At 39.7% G+C, this 23,369-nt stretch overlaps 1 protein-coding gene across 1 annotated transcript in view; it reads right to left on the reverse strand.

Annotated features, from left to right (window-relative positions):
* HMCN1 (hemicentin 1) overlaps window positions 1–23,369 on the reverse strand; it is a 209,103-nt gene that overhangs the window by 101,011 nt on the left and 84,723 nt on the right. Inside the window, exons 12-27 of the mRNA XM_076339558.1 lie at window positions 22,939–23,080; window positions 22,386–22,513; window positions 21,549–21,662; window positions 18,174–18,332; window positions 17,245–17,439; window positions 16,207–16,305; window positions 14,599–14,726; window positions 12,449–12,593; window positions 10,780–10,892; window positions 9,588–9,747; window positions 8,579–8,753; window positions 6,020–6,147; window positions 3,119–3,391; window positions 1,920–2,015; window positions 1,307–1,501; window positions 95–225 (exon numbers count right to left, since the gene is read on the reverse strand). Of these exons, the coding sequence (XP_076195673.1) occupies window positions 95–225; window positions 1,307–1,501; window positions 1,920–2,015; window positions 3,119–3,391; window positions 6,020–6,147; window positions 8,579–8,753; window positions 9,588–9,747; window positions 10,780–10,892; window positions 12,449–12,593; window positions 14,599–14,726; window positions 16,207–16,305; window positions 17,245–17,439; window positions 18,174–18,332; window positions 21,549–21,662; window positions 22,386–22,513; window positions 22,939–23,080 (2,381 nt within the window). The remainder of the gene's footprint in view (window positions 1–94; window positions 226–1,306; window positions 1,502–1,919; window positions 2,016–3,118; window positions 3,392–6,019; window positions 6,148–8,578; window positions 8,754–9,587; window positions 9,748–10,779; window positions 10,893–12,448; window positions 12,594–14,598; window positions 14,727–16,206; window positions 16,306–17,244; window positions 17,440–18,173; window positions 18,333–21,548; window positions 21,663–22,385; window positions 22,514–22,938; window positions 23,081–23,369) is intronic.

Genomic DNA, 23,369 nt, shown 5'->3' on the forward strand with positions numbered 1-23,369 from the left:
TATTTTAAATGAGTTCTCATACCAAGCACTCAAAAATCAACACAAAACTGACTGATGATGGCTATGTTACTTCATTTAGGTTAATCATACGTACCTGGATATCTTCTTTATACCAAGAGATTATTGGGAAGGGGTTACCAGATACTTCACAGAAGAGACTTACAGGGTGACGAACAACTACAGATGTATTTGTCACCTTTTCTTGATCTCTAATTTCAGGAGGAACTACAAGAAAGCTCAAAGTCATGTATTAAGCCTTCTATTCCAGTGATTTCCCACTTCCTCCTTCCCCCCCAAGTCAAGGACCACTGTAATCTAAATTTCTCACATCCTTTTCATTCCCTGCCCAACATTTCCATTTGCCTTTTGGCTCTGGACATATCTCCCTGTGTCCTTTCTTCTCTTTTTCAAAAAACAGTTTTCTCTTGCCCAATAACAGACTCCCAGGGAAATTAACTCAAATACAATCACCATCAACATTTTAAGAGAATAATCTTAAAATTTAATCTTAAATTTAATTTTATTTAAACTTAATCTTAATCTTAAAATCTCATGTTATTTGCTTAGCATATAAAGGAAACAGATTCCAGAGAGTCATCCTTCCTCTTCACTGCTCCAGTCATCCCCAAGAACATCTGCCTATCATTTGTCCCACTATGAATGCAAAGAGAATGGCCTTATGTGGTGGATTAGAAAGTTCAAACCCCACTGATGAGCCCTGCTCATACAAGATGGAATTCCTCTTTTTAGATCCCTCCCTGTTAAAGATAAGGATATAATCCTGCTCAGGCATCAGAACTATCATGGGAAGTGAACAAGGCTGGAATAGAAGTAATCTGTAAGAAGCAAAATATCAAAACATATCTCAAGGCTACCTGTAGAGTTTCTATTCTCCAATTAGGATTCTGGAAGAAGAATATCAAGAGCAAGAATTCTACTATTCTATGTTCATTCTGATAAATAACTTTTCTCATATTTATATTTGAAATGCAGATCTATCACCCAATCTTTAATTTCTACAGTACAAAAGTCTTCATTTGTTACTTGCATTAAAGTTTTTAAGTGTAACTAGAGCCTTCTACAAATGAGATGCACCTACCTCTTTGAGCAAAACAAAGATGGTTTGTGCATAAAGTCACAGAGAACAGAAACAATAGAAAAAATATAGAGAGTATCAGAATTATAGAAATGCAAGTGCTCAGATTAGATTTTATAATTTAACTGCCCATAGGCAGATTTGGGGCATACAATAAAAGAGAAGATGTTCTTCAAAAACAGTTCCCCAATAGTTGTATTCATTATTTACCGTGAACTTTCAGGTTATATTTTCTTTCTGTGCTTCCAGCTTCATTGGTTGCCACACAGATATACTCTCCATTATCAGAAGGTGTAACAGAAGCTATGATCAGCAGTGTCCCATCATCCAGAATTGAAATCCCTCTTTCACTGCCTGTCAGCTCTCTTCCATTACGTAGCCATTTGATGACAGGCTTTGGAATGCCTAACAAGAAAAAAGCGAAACTTCAAGAAATGGTTCACTCAGCTCAGAATAAGAAAGATTCAAACAATTCCCACTGCTTGCTGGAAGTCTTACTGTGAAGAACAATGCACAGGGAGGCCATGAGCTTTCAAACTTAGAGTAAGCCCCAACTGTTACAGTATGATTTTAGCATGAAAAATCTTAGTCCTAAACATTATAATATCCTTGTTGGCTAGCAATGACTTTTCACAGAACTTCTGCACACAGTGGTTATTTAAATCATCGTTAGTTTGAATTTTTCCACATAAAGTATATATGGAAAATACTGTGCAGATTGTACACTTTTACCATGACAAGGAGTACACAGAAACTTAGTAATTTTCAGTGGTCAACAGAAAAATATACTTTTGTCACTAAAGGTGGTAACAATGATACAGACCTTTTGCTGGGCATGGGAATGCAATGCGTTGATTTGCCACTCTTTCTTGAAAGGGACTATTATATGGAGGGTCCAGATCATCGATAGTAGGAGACTCTGAAAGAAAATTTGACCCAAAAACAAATCTCGACCTCTGCTCCTAAATGTGAAAATACAGTCTGGCAATACATAACACTTCTAAGTATCTCTCCTTCACACAAGGTCAGATTCCAATAACCCCCTTTACATTAATGAAGTGTACTATACAAGCAGTCTTGATTTCAGTGGGAATATTTAGGAAGTAAGCAGTACAAAGAGGCTTTCAAAATTGACTGAAACTGGTTCTCTCTAAAACCTGCTATATTTGTTTTGAAGGTAGAGACAGTGTTTCTGCAAAATCTAAAAAATACTATTTAAACTGTTTTTTCTCATACCACATATTAGTACTATTTCCATCCTTTGTTCTTGCATCTCATTTTAAACTTGTGTGCGGACTGAGACTATAAAAGTATATTATTTATAATTAAGTAAAGTTACTGGCAGTTCTTTGTTGTTCGTAACAAGTGGTTCTCAGCACCTCTAATCCAAAGGGATCGGAATGTTGCCTTTAGACTACTACAAAGAAGAAATAATTACTGCTTAGCTTAAGTCAGTCATGCTACATTGATGCATGTCAGCCCATCAAGTGAGGAGTTATACTACATATTTAAATTGGCACGTTGACCACTGTTGGTGCCCCATCACCATTTCAACAGCATACTAACTGATTAAACGAAGAGCTCAATTTCAGCTCATGCAAAATTCCAATTCCATTTAAAGCTGTGACACCAGGCTTTGAGGTTCAGAGACAGTCTCTGAAGATGTGAGACATTTGAACACACGGATATAGTATTTGAAAAAGAGGTTTCCCATACTGGAATCTGATTTTAATTACCTACTACAAAACCAAATCATAAGTAGCTTGAAGATTTTTTAATTAAAAAAAGTAATATATTTTGAGTTTCTTTTTCTTATTTCTGCAAACTCTCCAAAGACTATTTGCCTATTCTAATTTTCCTTAATTAACATCAGAACATAACATTTAAGACAGATTTGGATTTTGCATCAGGTAAGAGTCAACAGCAAAGAGCATTGCTCTCCAAAACATAAACCAGACAGCACTGGTATGAAATTATACCTAGTCAGGGCAGGAGGCAAGATTACAGCCCTAACATAAATACCTTGAACTTGTACTGTTATCTCTGACGTGTCACTGCCCGCTGCGTTACTGGCAACACACTTGTAGATTCCGGCATCAGAAAGCTGGACATTGCTGATGCTTAGAGCTCCATCCAGGCTGTGGACAAACTGCCCACCATCTATTGGCACAGCACTTCTGCCTTTGAACCAAATGATTGTTGGGGGAGGGATCCCCTGGGCACTGCAAGGTATGTCAACTCTGTGGCCAGCTTGGACTTTCAAAACTCGAGGCCCACGCTGTATCTTTGGAGGAACTAAGGAAGACAAGTTTAGTCCACAGTAACGTGAAGAAAATTATGTACAAGATCATTCTTAAGGCTGAGAGAGTTGGGATTGTTCAGCCTGGAGAAGAGAAGGCTCCAGGAAGACCTTATTGCAGCCTTTCAATGTATAAAGTTGGTTTATAAGAAAGATGGGGACAGACTTTTTAGTAGGGCCTGTTCTGATAGGACAAGGGGGAATGGCTTTAAACTAAAAAAGGGTAGATTCAGACTAGATATAAGGAAGAAATTTTTTGTGATGAGGGTGGTGAAACACTGGAACAGGTTGCCCAGAGAGGTGGTGGATGCCCCATCCCTGGAAGCATTCAAGGTCAGGTTGGACAGGGCTCTGAGAAACTTGAAGATGTCCCTGCTCATTGCAGGGGGGTTGGACTAGATGACCTTTAAATGTCCCTTTCAACCCAAACCATTCTATGATTCTATGAAATTCTTTTCCATTTTTGTCTTTTTAGAAAATGTCCTTCTTTATTCACTGAAACCAAATTCCCTCAGGTGACTAAGGAAGCAGACCTGCATGTTCTCTGCATAGGGTAGGATGCACAATACCCTACTGCTTAACTTACTTGAAGAAGCTACATTTCAAATTCTACTGTGTGACTTCCATATGAGTAGTGTAATATTATTATACTGAGCACATTTGAAGAGCTATGGGTACTGGCTCTTTATAACACAAAACAATTCAAAAGCTTTTATGATAAAGTTAACTACATTTTCCTTTTGACATTTTAATTTCCTTCCTCTAATCCCTTATCTTTGTATGCTTCCAAACACAAGTTTGGACAAGGCGATAAAATATGGCTAGAGAGATTTTGCTGGTCCCAAAGACTAATACAAATCCAACATAACTTTTGCCACAATGTTTTTCTTTCTAAGGATCATTGACAATAAAAAGACTTATAAAGAATGTCTGAAACAATAACAAGTGCCATTTTTCCAGACTCTCTGTTAATGTACAATTACAGATAAACAAAGATGTGCACTGATATCAGACTTCTCTATACACAGAACCAGACAGTAGTCTGTTATAGCCATTGTAATTGAATTAGTGTAGTCTGAAGGTTTCAGAGCTGCTGGGAGCAGGAGTTCCAATCTGGTACGTTTGTGGTATGTGATCCACTTCAAAGATGTGTGCTGGCAATAGGCATTGGCAGCAACACTTCCAAACTCTACGTGAACCACAGGAGAACTATCTATACACCCACAATTACCCACAAGAGCAACTAGACACCTTGTGCTGGTTTTGGCTGGGATCAGCCTCATCTGGGCTGTGCCAGGCCATGGCTCCTGCACCCAGTCTCCTATATACTTTAGCACTGGCAGGAGGTACACATACCACAACCTGTGTTTCTGTCTGACACAGATAAGGAAGAATAAATGAGAGAGCACAGAGCTAACAACACGTGACATTGTGTAAGTGGTTAAGAGACTGTAGTTGGAGCCCCAGTACTGCTTCTCACACCACCCCATCAGCAAGTTGGCCGGGGGTGCACAAGAAGTTGGGAGGGGACACAGCTGGGACAGCTGACCCCAACTGACCAAAGGGATATTCCATACCATATGATGCCATGCTCAGCATATAAAGCTGGGGGAAGAAGAAGTGGGGAGGAGGAGGAGGGGACGACACATTCGGAGTGATGGCGTTTGTCTTCCCCCAAGTAACTGTTACACATGATGGAGCCCTGCTTTCCTGGAGCTGGCTGAACACCTGCCTGCCGATGGGAAGCAGTGAATGAATTCCTTGTTTTGCTTTGCTTTCGTGCATGGCTTCTGCTTTACCTATTAAACTGTCTTTATCTCAACCCATGAGTTTTCTCACTTGTACTCTTCTGATTCTCTCCCCCATCCCACTGTGGGGGGAGTGAGCGAGTGGGTGTGTGCTGCTTAGTTGCCAGCTGGGGTTAAACCACAACACACCTTCAGGGAGTGGGAGGAAGGTGGGCACAAACACAGGGTGCTGGTTTGAACAGAGAAAGTACAGTAAGATGGGTTAAGGTATTATTTTGCAAAGGTGGGTACAGCAGAATGTATATGCATATAGCTGTGCACCAAGACAGGAGCAGCTGCCTATCCACAGGTGGCACAGTTGCACACTGGTTTCACTACCACCTGAGCAGGTGTGCAAGAAAACTTTGACATTTGCTACCAAAAGAGTTTGGATATATAATTCCCATCAAGTTGGTGGGAACTTGACACCTGTAAGCCTCAGCCAATTTTGGTATTCTCAGCCACTGTTTGCAAACTTACTGCTGAGAAACCTCTCACACTAAGAACATCCAAGTGCATTAGAACAAGTTTTCAGTTCTTAAAATCCCTCTGGCTGACTTAAGAGTCAAATGTCATCGTGCTATAATTCTTCCACGAGTCTAAGGAACATTAAAGGAAGGGGTGGGTGTGTGTATATATGTATACATATGCGTGTGTATACAATATTTCCCTTCCACATAATCAATAACAACAACCTGCATATGAAGATAATATGACCTGAAAGAATATAGGTCATTAGTATTTAATGCATATAAGGAAAAACGTCTGAAAAGCTCTGCATGATGCTAAATTCCATGTGGAAACTTGCAGATGATTATCCTTTAAGTTAAAACTTACCATGTACACTTAGATTCACTGACTGAGTCACATTCCCAGCAATATTTGTGGCTACACAGATATACATTCCACTGTCTGAAACTTGTGTCTCACTGATCTTCATTGACCCTGAGGGTAGGAAAGTGTGTCTGGAAAAATAAGAAGCAGGTTCAATACATGTTTATACAGTGTAAGGTGAATGACCGCTACTTACACATTGCTAATGATTGCTATGAGCTAAAATAACACCATTCTACAGGGCACACTGAGCTATGTCATATTAATGAACTATGACTTACACTTACTCATTTTTTCTAACCCTTTACTGAGCCACTACATTCAGAATACACAGCAAATAACTAAAATATAAGAGCCAAATTAAAAAATTTGGTTCTAGCTACTTACAGGACATATTAAAATCTGTCTTGTTTCTAGAAATTAAAAAAAACCCAAACCCAACCAAAAATCAACAGGTAGAGAAATGGAACTCTTCAACCTCCTGTCAAAAATTTTTGCTCAGCCCAGGTCAGCAGGGTCAGAAAGTTAAACAACTTTTGATACTACTTCATACTGGCAAAAAAAAGATGTTACGTTGATTCAAGATGGAAGAGGGGATTTTGAAGAGTATTCTGATTCAAAACTGCCCATTCTGGTGTTTATAGAAATTTTCATTATTCATCAGTAAATAGTTAACTACATAACATTAATTTTTACTACAGTTCTGGTCACAGGGCTGTAAGATTACTAGATACCTTGGCCAGCTAAGCCAAAATTTTCTTATGTAGAAGTCAAAAGTAATAGAGACAGGGAAAATAAATAAGGAGTGAAGAAAAAATGACAGCTAAGAATCAACAAGAAGAAATTCATGTCTAGAATTCAGGGTTATATACAGAATTTAGGCAGTTAGTGGGAATTGGTGGTATCATCTGTCTTCCTTTCTCTGGCACTGCATAATTAGGACAATGCTATCATATGGGCATAAATGGTGAATTTTGGGATTGCAATGGCCCGGAGAGATGAATGGAAAGAAAGTTAATTGTATCTCCTCCAGGCCACCCAAATCTGTCTAGTATTATGATTCCTCCTCCGCTGCCCGTATCTTTCCAAACCTTTTTTTTTTTTTTTTTTTAAATAACCCCAAAAGATAGATTGCTGGGGCAACTTATCTTCTATTATTTTGTCCACTAATTACTTTTGTTTTCTGATAAAAGTTCCTTCATTTCTGATTTCACTCTTCTTTTGTTTACTGGTCACATTTCTAACATCTTCTTTGGGTGGTCTCAAACAATTTTGTTTGGACTAATTCTTTAACTTTTGCTGACATCTGTAAACAATTTTATGGAATGAGCTGAGCTGGACTTATGCTACTCTGGACAACTTGGATTTCTCCACAACAGCCATGAGCAAGTAGCCTAATTTATCAATGTCTCCTGAGGTAAAATGAGGACAAGTGAGGGACCAAGAATGCGGATTCATTAGTGCATGCAACGTGGTCACAGGACACAGCAGAAAATTCCACACAGATTACTAACAACAAACCAACTCTCTCTGCACAAGCCTCCTTCACCAAATATGCTGGCCCAGCAGCTATTAGTTGCTGGGATTGTTGCAGACTCGCTGGAATGGGTGGCTTTGAGGTGCAGATATGGCCAAAAGGGAAAGAGCCTTCAGGTCTGTACGATTCCTTACTTCAGCTCAGACACTGGCTGATTCCTTCCACTTGGATCAGTGAGAGACACTAGACAACGGGCACAGCAATCGCTACGGTGTGCATTTGGCCAGCATTACTATTTCCTGGTTTATGAATACAGCTGTAGGCTTCACCCCTTCTGAGGTATCTTGAAGACTAGAAAGCACAAGCATGCCCTGTGACAGTACCTGGCACTTCAACTGAGAACATACAGAGAATAATCACCTACTCGTTTCCTCTCTTACTTTGTACCATACTAAAATAATAAGGAAAAACTCCAACATTGTGGCCCATGCTGTATACAAGACAGTCCCCAACTCTTCATTCTCTAAGGCTGTCAACTCAAGATTTTTATGAGCAGTTAGCTATGTTTTCACATGTTCAAGAATATCTGGAGAGTTTTTGGATCCAAAACACAGCAAGCAATCAGCCCTTGTAAGCACTCCCAAACATTTATCATCATCTGTATTCTGCTGGCAGCCCAGACTTCATATGAATAACAGACAATGCTCCCCTGAGCATAAATATGAAGTGCTTAAGAAAAGAAAAACAGTTTTTAAGCATTTATAATCAGGCACAGATTATGGGGGTCTCTGGGCACCACCACAGTACAAATATAATAGGATCTGTTTCGTCGTGGCCTCCTGAGACTGTGTATAAACACGCACTGGAATGGAAGCTGTACAATGATGCATGGTCTTAGTATCCTTCGGAAAGAGACATACGTTTGGTTTGCGAAAGAGAGTTTCAAGACCTAGTAAAACAGGGTCCTCATGCAGGACAACTTAATACCTTCTGATTGATCCTGTGGCAATTAGAAATTATATACCCTTCCAAAATCTTGAAAGCTTAGACGCAATTTCACTTTTGTTTTCATCAAACATTGTTACCTTGGAGAGAATGGAGATATGAGCTGCATTTCTTTGGCCCAGGTAATTATGGGGGGTGGCAAGCTCTTTACTTCACATGGAAGTGTGACATCTTCCCCTGCAATTACTGAGATCTCTATGGGTTTATCATATGCATTTCCTTGCTGGTCTCCAGGCCTGGATACTCTAGGTTTCACTATAACATGGAACATGTTAAGAAGCTGCAATGAATATACGTATTTGTACAAATGTAACACCATATAATTTTACTTCAGATTAAACATGTATTTTTTAATCAGGTATATAACATTACAATCCTATTTTTAATGACATGTCTGCAACAGACATAAATCACTGTAATGCTGATGTACAGTGCCTGTACCTCAGACACTGGCTGATGCCTACATGCAATACCACAAATACCAGCAAGACTACATTATCTACCCAAAAAGCTGGATAGCAACAGATATATGTAGTTCATGCATATGCTGAGCTCTGTATTGCATAGGTAGTTTGCAACCAATACCTGAACTATGTTACGCTACAGCACCAATACCTACAAGCCATAAAAGCCTTGCAAAGCAAGCCTACACCTAAACCAAATTTTTATAATATTGGGAGATCGTAGGAAGCTTTGGGACCGATGGGATTAATGGGTCTTCATTCTTCTATCAGCAGGGGCTTCTATTCCTATACAGGTACTTCCTATTCACTTCCATAAAAGAAGAAATTATGATCAGCCCAAGATCCTAGTCCATGAAGTCAAGGTAACAGGTATCAGGAGGTTTTAAGAGAATCAAAACAGCTGAAGGATAGGCCTTCCAGTATCAGCCATTTGTAAAATTGCCTACTATGTGGATCCAGTGATCTAGGACAAAGTCAAAAGCACTAATCAGAGATTAGTTTAAATCCCATTTGCACTGTGGGTATCCTAGTTCACAATCCACCTGAGTGGGTTTTACCATCTAAAGTAGAATGCAATGAGGGGAGAGAGACAATGACACTATGTTTGATTTTAGCTCATACATACCATAGACAGTCAGCTGGACTTTCCGTGTAGCATAACCAGCAGCATTTGTTGCAGTGCACATGTATTCCCCAGTCTCTTCACTGCCTGGTGAAACTACATACAGACTTCCATCAGACCCTGCAGAAAATTTCACACTGCTGGAAAGAATTACTTCTCCTTTCTGTGGAAAGAAGAAGAAAAAAAAAAAAAAGAAGTCCACAGTGCCTGGATCTTCTAAAATAAAACAAATTATAATCATTTAATTCAATAAAAGCTAAAGCTTACAGAGATAGAATAAAATTTAATGAAAACATAAAGCTATTAAAGGAATATAAAAATATTAGTTCCTGTAGCATCCCCCCTAGCTTACCCCACTGCCGTGATCCATTCATATGAAAACTGCTGTATTTTTGATATAACACTGGGTCAGATTTTTCACTGTGAAATATGCTCCATGCTCTTTAATGAAGTTCTGTAGACCAAAAGATTTGCAGGCAGTCTGACTAAACTGAGCAATATTTTAACTTACATTACAGTACCGCTTCTATTGTTTATGGCTGAGATGGACAAAATATTTTGAATTAACTAAGAAGCCTGGCCCCAAAATTCCATCTATACAAATTAGCTAACTTCAACTAACTTTTCACACTCCTTGAGTGTCACTGTCTAAGCAGTAACAACAGCAAAAACACTTGATACTTTTTTACAGACCCCAATTTTTAAAAAAAATCTTCAAGATTTCAACTGAGTTAATTTGGACATTGATTTCTGATGTCAAAACATCTTGTCAAGGACATGATTGAAAAGTGACAGATGGTTAACCCCAGAATGCCATTATTAGACACACTTTCCTCAGAGAAAAAAGTCATCTTAAAAGCAAGGCTCCAAAACAAAAATGAACTTTCAATCTATGGCAGTTTGCCTAATCTCAAATTATCAATTTACAACAGGAATATGAACAATTTCTAAAGTGTTAAAAACAAAGACACAGCAATAACCAAAGCCCTTCCAAAGAACAGAACATTGATCTATGGCTGGACCATGGCCAGAAAGCACTGCTCTAAGAAACAAAAGCAGATATGAATAAATAGAGATTTCCAGGTCCCTCACGACTGAGGCTTTTGGCCATGTTTCTTGCATATAGTTTTTATGACAACTAAAGGATGTGTTCAATTCATCTTTCACCTTGAACAGCTCAAAGATGAGAAATTACCTTGGACCAGACAATAGATGGCTTAGGAACTCCACTTGCTTTGCATGGTAATGTTACTGGGATTCCTTCAATGGTGCTAAATATCTGCTGTCCGTGCTGAATAACAGGCAGAACTAGAAATAAATGCAAATATTAAACACATGTAGAAGACAGATTTCAAACAATGGCACAACTCTTACAATAAAATCCTTATATTCAATTACCACTTCATGCACACAGCAGAGTTTGGGAATTTTCAGCCTCTTCTCTGAACCCTAACATTGACAATGACCAGCCACTTTCTCCTCCACTTTCCAATCTTTCATGACAGAATAAATACCTGTTCATAACAAAGCATGTCAGCCATAGGTTGATCATTGGATTAAGTACATATAGTTTTAAACTAACTGTAGGTATTTCACATAGCTGATTGCAATCATTTCAGAAAGTCTTTGTCATAATATCTTCTGACAACATTTTAGGCCAGGCTTCCCGAAATGATACTGTACATGATTCAACCTATATAGCACCTTTCGTGAGAATGGGTTCAGCATTTTTGGTGCTGAATCAATTTCCATCGATGGACAACATTTTGAACAGAGCAGATATGAGAGTGAAGAACTGATCACACTCCAAGCTTATTTAATATTTGTTATAAATGCTACAAAGTTGTGCTAACTGCAGTGATGGTTTCTGCAGGAACTGACTGTTAGATGAACTTGAATAAAAATACCAGACCACTTCACAAAACCAGTAACAAGAGATAACAAGAACCCCAGTTCCCCTACTTAACTGAGCTGGTTTTGAATTAACAACAGAAAAAAGAAGATCAGATTTAAGGCTATAATACCAAAAACTAGATCCTTCTAAAAACATACAAATATATTCCTTTCTGTTCTCAAGCTCTGAAATATTCCAAAAACTAGTGTTGACATGGAAGACCTTATCAGACACTGAGTACTTGCTGGTATTAAAAAAATAATAGCTATTCTTAACATAAAAGGATGTTCCAGCACCTTCAATGAAGCTTAAAATAAATCTCCTATGATAAACTTAACACGTGAGAAAATTTCAGGCTGTAAACCATGAAGTGCTTGTGACCCCATGCAGCATTAATACAAGTATCTTCAGCTGAAGTACAGATGGGTTACCACAATGCTAACACTTTGACTTGCTGTCAGTGTAATTTTTGGTATGTTTTAATTAAAGAAAAAAAAAAAGGCGGGGAGGGGGGAACCCAACAAAAAAACAAACACATTTTGCCAAACTCATAATTTATTTTAATTCTAATTCTCCCATGAGTTGTGCTTCCTTATATCAGTTATGAAACCCCCAGACAGCACTTTTCATGGTTTTCCAGTAACCTTCCACTTGCATCTGTTTTGTTGATAAAGCTTGAGATGAAGACTGCACAGCCCAACCTCTGTAGATGTTTAAAAATGAGGATCTTTTACGATCACAAAATGGCGTTATTTTTGTTTTATTTTAAAAATAGTCTCAATCACTCAGTTCCCTGTGCAGTGGATCCAATTTCCCACCATCATACTTTACAAAGTAACATCATTACAAAAGAGGAAATTTAAGAAATTAGTATAACTGTAACAAAAAAGCTCTGGTGAGAGGTCCTGTTAGTAAGAAATGCACTTTCATCTTCCATTCAGCACAAAAGCAGTAAGACAGTGTTCCTTACCATACACGTTAACAGTAGTAGTTTTGTTGCTTGTCCCAGCGACATTACTTGCCATGCAGGTATAATCGCCGCCATCCTGCAGCCGAACTCTTTCAAGGTGCAGGCTTCCATCACTGCGAACGTTCATGTAGGGATTGGGAACCAGCTGCCAAAAGAGTGATGTAATGTTTTACTGAAGAAAATACTTGTTGATAATACTTGCTTTGAGATGCAGCGTGGCTTTACTTGACTATTTCACATTCTCAAAAATTATATGTTCCTGGAGAATTTTACTAGAGCTTTTCCTACCTTCCATCTTTTGTAAAAAGCTGATTTAAATAAGAATTTTGGTAGCACCTCATATTTACTGCTGGAGTGAGATTAAGATCTGCAACAGCAACTCTGCTCTGCCACAGCACATATAGAACTGCCACTCACTGAAGCAAAACCAAACTTAGCTGAATTATTTTACTGTATTTTTTATTGGTTATGCCAGTAACCCAATTTGATCATAGATCAGCTCTTGAAGAGTGCAATGACTTGTTCTTCCACAAACAGAACCTTTTTTTTTTTTTTTACAGTTATCAAAACCTTCTAACTTGCCATATCCATCAAGTAGAAGATATCAGCTCTGAAGCATACCATTGTGAAAAATAAGAAAAATTACAAATTTCACAGAAGAAGAGTATTTTTTTAAGTTATATACCCTATAACAACAACAAAAATCAATGAGCTCAGCAACATAGACTTGCCTTACAGAAAGGTTATTAGGATGCAAAATTGTTCCAGTCATGCCATGCTTAGAAAAAGCTGCATTCTTCTCCAAATAGAACTTACTCCAACACTTCCCTTGGAGTATAGCTTTTGCTGCAAGCTTACAATTACAGGAAACTAGCACTACTACACAGCGGAATTAGCAACTCAACAAATCCTGCCAGCATTTCTCACAGAAGTTACAGCCTGTGCTACTTGCACTTACAGTCTAAAGAAAAAGTCCAATGATTCCCAGTGATTCAAAAATTCAGCAGAAAACTCTAGCAAGCGAAGGGTCAAGTAGTGCCAGGGTTCTGCTTGGTGACAATAAATAAAAAAATTTGCTATCATTTTTTAATTACAGCTGTGGAGAAAGGGCTTTAGGGAAAAATTAGCAAGCAAGATAAAAAGCAGGGCTTCACAGGGATGTTAAAGTCAGTACTTTGGCTACTACTAAAGAAATGAAACTTCACTCAGACAACTAACCTAGGCGCGGTGCCTACACCACCTTTCTGTCTGCAGAAGTTATAAATTGGCAATGCTATGCTCTCCAGTGGGAAAGAAAACATACATGCTTTCATGCTCTGAGCAGTGCGCCACTATGAAAGGAGTATAAGGTACAGGGATGCTGACATTTATCTCATCCCATCAGCAACATTAAAAGTCATGATATTAAAAAACCCCTAAATCTACAGAAATTTTCTGGTATCTTTGTTTTTTAAAAAATAGGGAAAAAGAAATGCTTTTCAGTTACCAGGGTTTAAATTCCAGCACTTTTGTCATTCTGGTGGGATATTCCACTAGCATTCCTATATTCAGAGCTTAAGGCTGAAATTCAGGAGCTAAAGAGAATGCATAAAACTGCTTTGAAAGTAAGTAAAGTAGAAGATAAAAGGACAATTCACAAATACTTTGGTTCCAAGTTCTTTTCTAGGCCTTCACATCCCTCACTACCATCTCCTATTCCCTGATCTCCCTTTCAGAGTTAGAAATTTCCTAGTGTGGGCAGTGATCAGAGTGAGGCATAACTGTCAGGATGCCACACTTCACTTCCACTTTCATACTTTGAACAGTAATAAACTATTGCTTCTCAGGGGAATGGCTGTACTCTGAATGACAGTGCCTGCAGAAACTCAGAAGCAGCTACTGCCTTACAGATACCGCCAACTGGCTTCTCCTGAGGAGGCAGCAGCTCCTGCTGTGGTGGTTGCCTGCTGTAATTCACCTCAGTGACACTGGATCCTTGTTTCCAGTGAGCCAGTTCAATCTCGTGAAGCATCTTTATTTGTAAGCATAAAATCTATCAGTATATTTGTACATCAACTTTTGTAAATTAAACCAAGTTGCTATCGTGGCTTCAAATGTCAGTTGTAGATTTTCTCTGCCAATAAATCTTACAGGAAACAAAACAGTCTTACCACCATACTGTTTTTAATCCACCTCCGGTCTGGAATAGGGTTTCCAGCAAGCAGTACACATGGCAAAGTGAGCTGCTGCCCCTCAATTACATTGGCTGTGGCTGGACTTACTCCAATCAGAGGTGTAACTTGAACAAAAGAAAGAATTAGAAGAAATTATTAGGAATTTTTATATACTCACGTGAAGTATTACATTTCAATTTTTATTATTAGTCCTGTCACTAATGCTACTTGCAGCAGCTTCAGACAAAGGTCTCCTTGTGCAAGGTACTATACAAATACAGAGCAAGAAACATTTCCTACAATGAAAACGATATGATTTAAATAGAAAGGAAAAAAAAATATAGCCATCAACAAACAGCATGAAAGTTCCAACATACTTAATTTTATGACAAAAAATACCAGATGGGGTTCTGGTATCTGAAATGTCAACGATGCAGGCAGGAAAAAAAAGAAAAAAGAAACAAAAGAAGGTGTGGGGTAGCACAGGAGTGAAAAGGAAGCTGGAGGAATACATGTACAATGATCCTAAGACTGAGAAATGGAAGCAAATGGAAAACATTGTCCAGTTGAAATTGGATCCAATCCAGCACTTCCCTGAAAACTCATGTTCCCCTAGATACCAAGCTGATATAATTTTTCCTTACTTGGGCAAAATACCAAAGAACAAAAGTAGCAGGTTTGATGAGGACAAAAATAAGTGGTAATTTCCTTTGGGCATAAAATTTTAAGGGATTAGAATAAAGGTCAACAGCCCAGCAGAAAATTCTGCATGCTCTGTAAAGAGCCAACAGAAAGCACTCCTGTGCACATGCTTTGTAAATTAATTCTAAATAATGGGGTTTAAATAACACTTTTAAATAGACAACATGTTTTTACCTATCAAATACTACTAGCTTTACAGATTCCCACCACATGTTTTAAGTTAACAAATGCTTTCTTTGATGGCAGATGGACTCCATTCTTATCCTCCCACAAATGCATACATTCCATAGCACTGTTGTTCCTTTTATTGCCAATTGTCCAACTGAGATAATAAACAACTCCTTAATAGCACAGCTATTGTCAAAGCTAGACATTTACTGTCTACTTGGATCACTAAGATTCCTTCCCAGTTATGTCAACACACTGACCTAAGCAAGTTCATTGCTGCCTTTTTTTTTTTTTTAAGATTAATTAAATGGCAGAAACCCCATCATTAGCATTCATCATTATGGTGATATTTCAGTCCTTAATAAATTTTCTTAAGAATAAGAAACAGAAGACAGGATAAATTACTTTAAGGTCCGTGTTACAAAGTGTAGATGGAACCAATTCAAATTAATGTAGCCAGTGAAAAGGTAATGTTCTAACATGCTAAATTCACTGAAATAAATTATAATATTCCATGCAAATGTCTTCTGATTCAGTTTGTGTGGATGACTACATATGTGTAAATGTAGCTATAGATAAAAGCATATAGATACATCACCATGTATGTACATAACCTACAGACACCCTGTTTGTTGTACAAACACCACCAACTATCGCCTCCTCCAGTATATTCCAGGTATTAAAATGCTGCCAATCTTTCCTTTCACTGTCGTCACTGACATTAACCAGTCTTACCCAGTCCAGTTACTGTGATCGTAGCCGGCTGTGACTGAATCCTTCCAAACTGGTTCTCAGCTTCACAGATATAAGTTCCTTCATCACTGACCCACAAACCTAGAGCGGGGGGGGCGGGAAAGAGATCAGACCGCAACATCTGAAGTGATATTGAAAAGTTTGCAATACATGGATACCCTATGCTTTTATCTTTCAGTTTCAAATATTCATTTTTAGCCAGATCATCCCTTTATCTGTCACCAAGTACAGAAGCGATGACTATATGAGCACCTGAGTAAAAAAAAGCATTATATACATATATATTACACTTTTCATCACTTTATATATTGCATATACTTTAATACAGTATACACTAAGGTGCATAAATAATATATGGCAGCACACTACATATCCACACATACATACGCTATCATGTAGTGCGTTTACTGTGGAATGCTGCTTACTACATACAGCAATGTGTGTCTGTATGTGAACAGACACCCACATAGTAGTACATAAGACACGAGTTACTACACTGTACGTACAGTAGAAAGGAATTACTTCACCCAACCTGATTATGTCTAGAAAGGAATAAAAGAGCTAATTAAGAAAACAGAATAACATCACTTAGTGTACAGGTGACCAAAATGCTCCAAGTAACTGAAATCGTAAAGCCACTTGCAGAATTTCTAGTTATTACCAAAGTTAGAACTTGCCTAAAACAATGAGTTTAGAAACACTTCTCTCAAAAAAACCTCCAAAAGATGAAAATCCATGGCTCCTCAGTATCAACAAAGAACGTAACCCATATTTATTTAAAAAAAGCTGTAATAATTTCTATGAAGAAGAGTGAAGCCAATGACCAAACACAACTGAATTCACAAACTCATGGGAAAATGAACTGCATGTCAAATGCAATGAAGTCAGTATCAGAAACACAATCTCTGATAAAAATCCAGTCTTTTTACAAAGTTAACAATTTTATAAATTAGTATAGTATCCATTGCATATGTCTCATTTCCTTCTGGAATCTTTTTTAAAAAAGTTCAGTCTACCTACTATTAATAGATAGAGCTCCTGTTCTGAGTTGACTGATGGAACTAACTGCAAATGGTCTTGAGAAAAGGGAAGCACCATTTAGCCGCCTCCATTTAACCTTTGGTTCTGGGTAACCCTGAACATAGCATGGCAGCGTGATGTTTGAGCCAATATCCGCAGATTCATCACTGGGTTCCTGCGTGAAAACTGGGGGAGCTGGGGAAAAAACAAAACAAAACAAAGAGTACACAGAAAGTGAATTGGGGTTGCAACATGACATTAGTATTCTGCTTATACTATTGACAACCTAAATTTATGTCCCATTATGCACAATTATTCTCCTAACAACAGATTCCCAACTCTAGAAACACCTTACAAAAGCAGCCTTGCATGCTCTGTACTTACAAAGGGGAGCTCAGAAATGGGCTACACATGTCAAAAAAAATGAAGATACAGCCACGCCCATCAGATGAACGTGCAGACTCAAATGTTAGCATTGTTAAGTTCCTCATCTCCTTCAAACAGCATTGCTCATTGCTTCAGAAAGTGTATGTGCCTGACAGGAACATGCATTTAAAAAGATGTGATGTGTCAGGCCACAAGCAGTTTGGAATAATTAGGAAAAGAGGAGAGGAAGTGTTAAGTTACAATAACCTTACATATATTCTCTACTTGAGAACTATGTTAGGTTGAGGTTTGAACAGGTGCCTCCTCTTCTGCCTTCCTCCTCATAACTTTTATGCTTTTCAAAAGAAGTAAGAGCGAAGGGAGGTTGGAGTCCAAACAGGACAAGGAAACTGCTTAGTGAACACCACCAAAAAGGCGTTCCCAGCACACACACACAAACTTACATGTATTTGTGAGAAAGGTTCAGATAACCAAGGCACCATTGACCAGATACATAAACACTGAAATTAGAGTGTTTACTGTCCAGATTGCAAGCTACTTACAGCCAACATCTAGAGTTATCTTTCCAGAAGCTCTCCCTGCATCATTGGTAGCCACACAGGTATAGTCACCAGCATCCAGATCTTGTGTTTCCTGGATCTTCAAAAGACCCTGATGAGTATCAATAATGAGAAATGCTGACGCCCTCAACTCTAAGTCACCTAAGTCCAGACAGAAAAAAAAGTAACAAATATAATGGTATTTATCAAAATTATTCCAACAAAACAGTGTCTAAGTTTGAGATTAGTTCACAACATGCCTGTATTCATTTAGCAGATGAGTACTCTGACTTCTACTCAACTGAGTCGAAAAATCCATTACTACCTTAGATACAATCCCTTTTTATTTATTTGTTTCACAAAGGGAACACAAACCCAAGTAGCTTTGGACAGAGATCAGCATTAGAATCATAGAATCATAGAATCATTGAGGTTGGAAAAGACCTCTAAGATCATCGAGTCCAACCGTCAACCCAACACCACCAGGCCCACTAAACCATGTCCCTAAGCGCCTCATCTACACGTCTTTTAAAAACCTCCAGGGATGGGGACTCCACCACCTCCCTGGGCAGCCTGTTCCAATGTTTCACCACTCTTTCAGTAAAGAAATTTTTCCTTACATCCAATCTAAACCTCCCCTGCCGCAACTTGAGGCCATTTCCTCTCGTCCTATCGCTTGTTACTTCGGAGAAAAGACCAACACCCACCTCGCTACAACCTCCTTTCAGGTAGTTGTAGAGAGCGATGAGGTCTCCCCTCAGCCTCCTTTTCTCCAGGCTGAACAGTCCCAGTTCCCTCAGCCGCTCCTCATAAGACTTGTGCTCCAGACCCCTCACCAGCCTCGTTGCCCTTCTCTGGACACGCTCCAGCACCTCAACGTCCTTCTTGTAGTGAGGGGCCCAAAACTGAACACAGTATTTGAGGTGCGGCCTCACCAGTGCCGAGTACAGGGGCACAATCACTTCCCTACTCCTACTGGCCACACTATTTCTGATACAGGCCAGGATGCCATTGGCCTTCTTGGCCGCCTGGGCACACTGCCGGCTCATGTTCAGCCGGCTGTCGACCAACACCCCCAGGTCCTTTTCCGACAGGCAGCTTTCCAGCCACTCTTCCCCAAGCCTGTAGCGCTGCATGGGGTTGTTGTGGCCAAAGTGCAGGACCCGGCACTTGGCCTTGTTGAACCTCATACAGTTGGCCTGGGCCCATCCATCCAGCCTGTCCAGGTCCCTCTGCAGAGCCTTCCTACCCTCGAGCAGATCAACACTCCCGCCCAACTTGGTGTCGTCTGCAAACTTACTGAGGGTGTGCTCAATCCCCTCATCCAGATCATCAATAAAGATGTTGAACAAGACCGGCCCCAGTACTGAGCCCTGGGGAACACCGCTCGTGACCGGCCGCCAACTGGATGTAACTCCATTCACCACAACTCTCTGGGCCCGGCCGTCCAGCCAGTTTTTGACCCAGCGCAGAGTCCACCTGTCTAAGCCGTGAGCCGCCAGCTTCTCGAGGAGAATGCTGTGGGAGACGGTGTCAAAGGCCTTGCTGAAGTCCAGGTAGACCACATCCACAGCCTTTCCCTCATCCACTAGGCGGGTCACCTGGTCATAGAAGGAGATCAGGTTGGTCAAGCAGGACCTGCCTCTCATGAACCCGTGCTGGCTAGGCCGGATCCCCTGGTTGTCCCGCTCATGCCTTGTGAGCGCCCTCAAGATGAGCCGCTCCATAATCTTCCCCGGCACCGAGGTCAGGCTGACAGGCCTGTAGTTCCCCGGATCCTCCTTCCGGCCCTTCTTGTGGATGGGCGTCACATTGGCAAGCCTCCAGTCTTCCGGAACCTCCCCCGTTAACCAGGACTGCTGATAAATGATGGAGAGCGGCTTGGCGAGCACCTCCGCCAGCTCCCTCAGCACTCTCGGGTGGATCCCATCCGGCCCCATAGACTTGTGAGTGTCCAGGTGGCATAGCAGGTCATTGACTGCTTCCTCCTGGATTACGGGGGGTTCATCCTGCTCGCCGTCCCCGTCTTCCAGCTCGGGGGGCCGAGTACCCTGAGGATAACTGGTCTGCCTGTTAAAGACTGAGGCAAAGAAGGCATTGAGTACCTCAGCCTTTTCCTCATCCTCAGTGACAATGTTCCCCCTTGCATCCAATAAAGGATGGAGATTCTCCTTGGCTCTCTTCTTGTCATTAATATATTTGTAAAAACTTTTTTTGTTGTCTTTAACGACAGCGGCCAGATTGCGTTCCAGCTGGGCTTTTGCCTTTCTCATTTCCTCTCTGCACGACCTAACAAGATCCCTGTACTCTTCTTGAGTCGCCTGCCCCTTCTTCCACAAGCGGTAAACTCTCCTTTTTTTCCTGAGTCCCAGCAAGAGCTCCCCGTTCAGCCAGGCCGGTCGTCTTCCCCGCCCATTCTTCTTACGGCGTACAGGGACAGCCTGCTCCTGCGCCTTTAAGACTTCCTTCTTGAAGATCGTCCAGCCTTCCTGGACCCCTTTGCCCTTCAGGACCGTCTCCCAAGGGACTCTCTCAACCAGCGTCCTGAACAGGCCAAAGTCCGCCCTCCGGAAGTCCATGGTTGCGGTTTTGCTGCCCCCCCTCCTTACTTCACCAAGAAGCGAGAATTCTATCATTTCATGGTCGCTAAGCCCAAGACGGCCTCCGACCACCACATCTCCCACCAGTCCTTAAGTCCACACTTATTAGGACAGTGTGCCAGGCTGTATTTCTCCTTCCCAAGTTAGAGACTACATGTGATGGCCACTTATCTGCCAGCTCTGTACCAAGTTGGGAACTCCGCAAATACAAAATACTGATGTGTAATAGTCAGAATTGGCCCACGTGTATGCTTCGGGATGAGTATCAAAGCCTGCTTTAAAATACAAGCCCACCATTAACGGCAGTGAGTTGAGAAGTAGCTTCCTTTGAGGGAAGGTTATCTGCAAACAGACCAGAATGGGGTTTGTGCTTCCTTCCCTCCAGCCACTGTCATAGATGAAAGATTGGACTGGATAAGCTATCTGTTGGCAATATCTACCAAACAAGATTACTGGTTTTCCAGAAAATCAGCGGGCAGGTGGCTTCTACAACCACACACAGGTGCCAACTGCTTTTTCTGAGAATAAACGTTGAGTCTTGAGACATGGAATTCTCTAACTCCCATTTAACTCTGTGAAAACTCCTGCAGTTGTGATGCCCAATATCCTGCCTCACTACTTAAGAAACTGTAGCAGATAACTCAGATTCAGAAGAAGGAACAAATAAAATTCCCTAGGCATTGCAAAGGAATTTGAGCTTTTGAGAAAATGAAGTCACTTCAGGTTCACTGTTCTAAATATTACTGCTAAAGTAAACAAACCAAAGTAGTAAGTGCACCTTTAAACCATTTAACTTGGGGATGTGGGATTCCAGTTGTTTTACACTCCATAATAGTTGTGTCTCCAAGAGCAACCAGAATTTCACTTTGAATTATGGTCAATGTTGGGCCCTCTGAAAAGAAACAATATGGAAAAAATGAGTTCCTCATCCAAAGCATATACCATTTTTAAGACATAAACCATGAAACACTCTAATTTTATCTTGTTATATGGAACAATATTTGCATTAAAAGTCAGAAAGCCTTAAAAATCATGTAAGGTGACAAACATTGGGAAATGGAAAAAGTAGATTCTGGAATGCCCAGAGCACCTGGACCATATGTAGAATATACGAGAATTTAAGGAAAGAATTGGAAGAATTTGATCATGTAGGAAGTAAAAAGATTCATTCTCTCTCCCGCTCCAGCCAGATATTGGTCATCAAGAATTTTAGTAGTCTGCTATTAATATAATAATGTAGTGTTTACAGTACACAATTTGGACTAGGACTCCACAGTGCTAAGCCCACTACAGGAATTTACAGAAACATGATTCCTTCTCCAAAGACCTACTCATGTTTGCAAGCCCACCCCACTTTAATACCCAATTTTAGGGTTTTCTTTTTTTCTTAAAAACAGCGTAAGAAGAAACATTATGCCCCAAGTATCACCTAACAATGCTACTAAGATCTGAACAGAAAACAAAAGGGACGTTTGTGAGCTGTTCAACATCTTTTCTGAGTTTTTTTAAATTTCTACCAGTATGTTCTGCATGGTTCTACTAATTTTAACAGTTCCTCCCTGATGATGTATGAGTTTGCTTTTTTTAATTTCACTACATTGTTTCTTTTACTTACCGATGTATGTAAGGGTAGATGTCTGTTTCTCTGTCCCAGCTGAGTTACTTGCCAAGCAACCATAAATTCCTGCATCTTTTGGATTTGCCTTTCTTATGATTAAGGTGCCTTCTGGGGTCAATCTATACCTGGGAACACACAGGCGACCAAGCAAAATGATTAATTAAACAAGAGAGAGTAACGGTTACATCCACACTCCAAGCAGCAACAGCAGCAGCATGACCAGATGGTTTATAAACAAGTATTGCTGTTTTTTTCTCATGATAAGCAACAATATTAGTATTATTACATCTATCAGAGAATATCAATGCATTTTGTGAAAAGCATTTAAATTAATCTTGTAAAAAGCCTTCTAAAGAAGAGAACTAAAGTATTTCTATTTTAGACACGAGGAAATTGAAATTAAAGAGTTATAAAAGTGAAGGTTGAGGTACTATTTCCAAAACTGACAGACTCCTGTGGAAGAAATAGTCAGAATATTTTGGCATTCTTCAAAACTTCTCTCTCACATAGGAAAAAAATAAAAATAAATAGAGAAAGCTATAATCCCTACCTGCTTGAACCAATAATAAACATATCATTGTGTGTCCATACTACTGTTGGCTTTGGATAACCTGTTGCAGAACACCTGATAGACACTTCAGAGCCTTCTGTAAAAGTCTGATTCTTAGGTGAAATGACAACCCTAGGTGGTTCTAGTAAAAGAAATTAAAAACAGCAATTAAAGAGATCCACTTAGAAAACACTTACAGATTATAATAATCACATTATTTCCATTTTCAAACAGCTGTATAGTGAGAAAACAATCCTAATAAAGGTCACATGAATGCTTCCCTATAACTGCTTTAATTTAACACAGATAACGACCATCAGACAAACATGAATTGCATTGTAAGGTCAGTGACTGCACTAAAATATAATCAGTCTGGTGATAACACATTCTTTAAAGTCTCTTTTACTTATAACATTATTCAAGGAGTTTCT

Source organism: Aptenodytes patagonicus, chromosome 5 (genome assembly GCF_965638725.1).
Source record: "Aptenodytes patagonicus chromosome 5, bAptPat1.pri.cur, whole genome shotgun sequence".
NCBI lineage: Eukaryota > Metazoa > Chordata > Aves > Sphenisciformes > Spheniscidae > Aptenodytes > Aptenodytes patagonicus.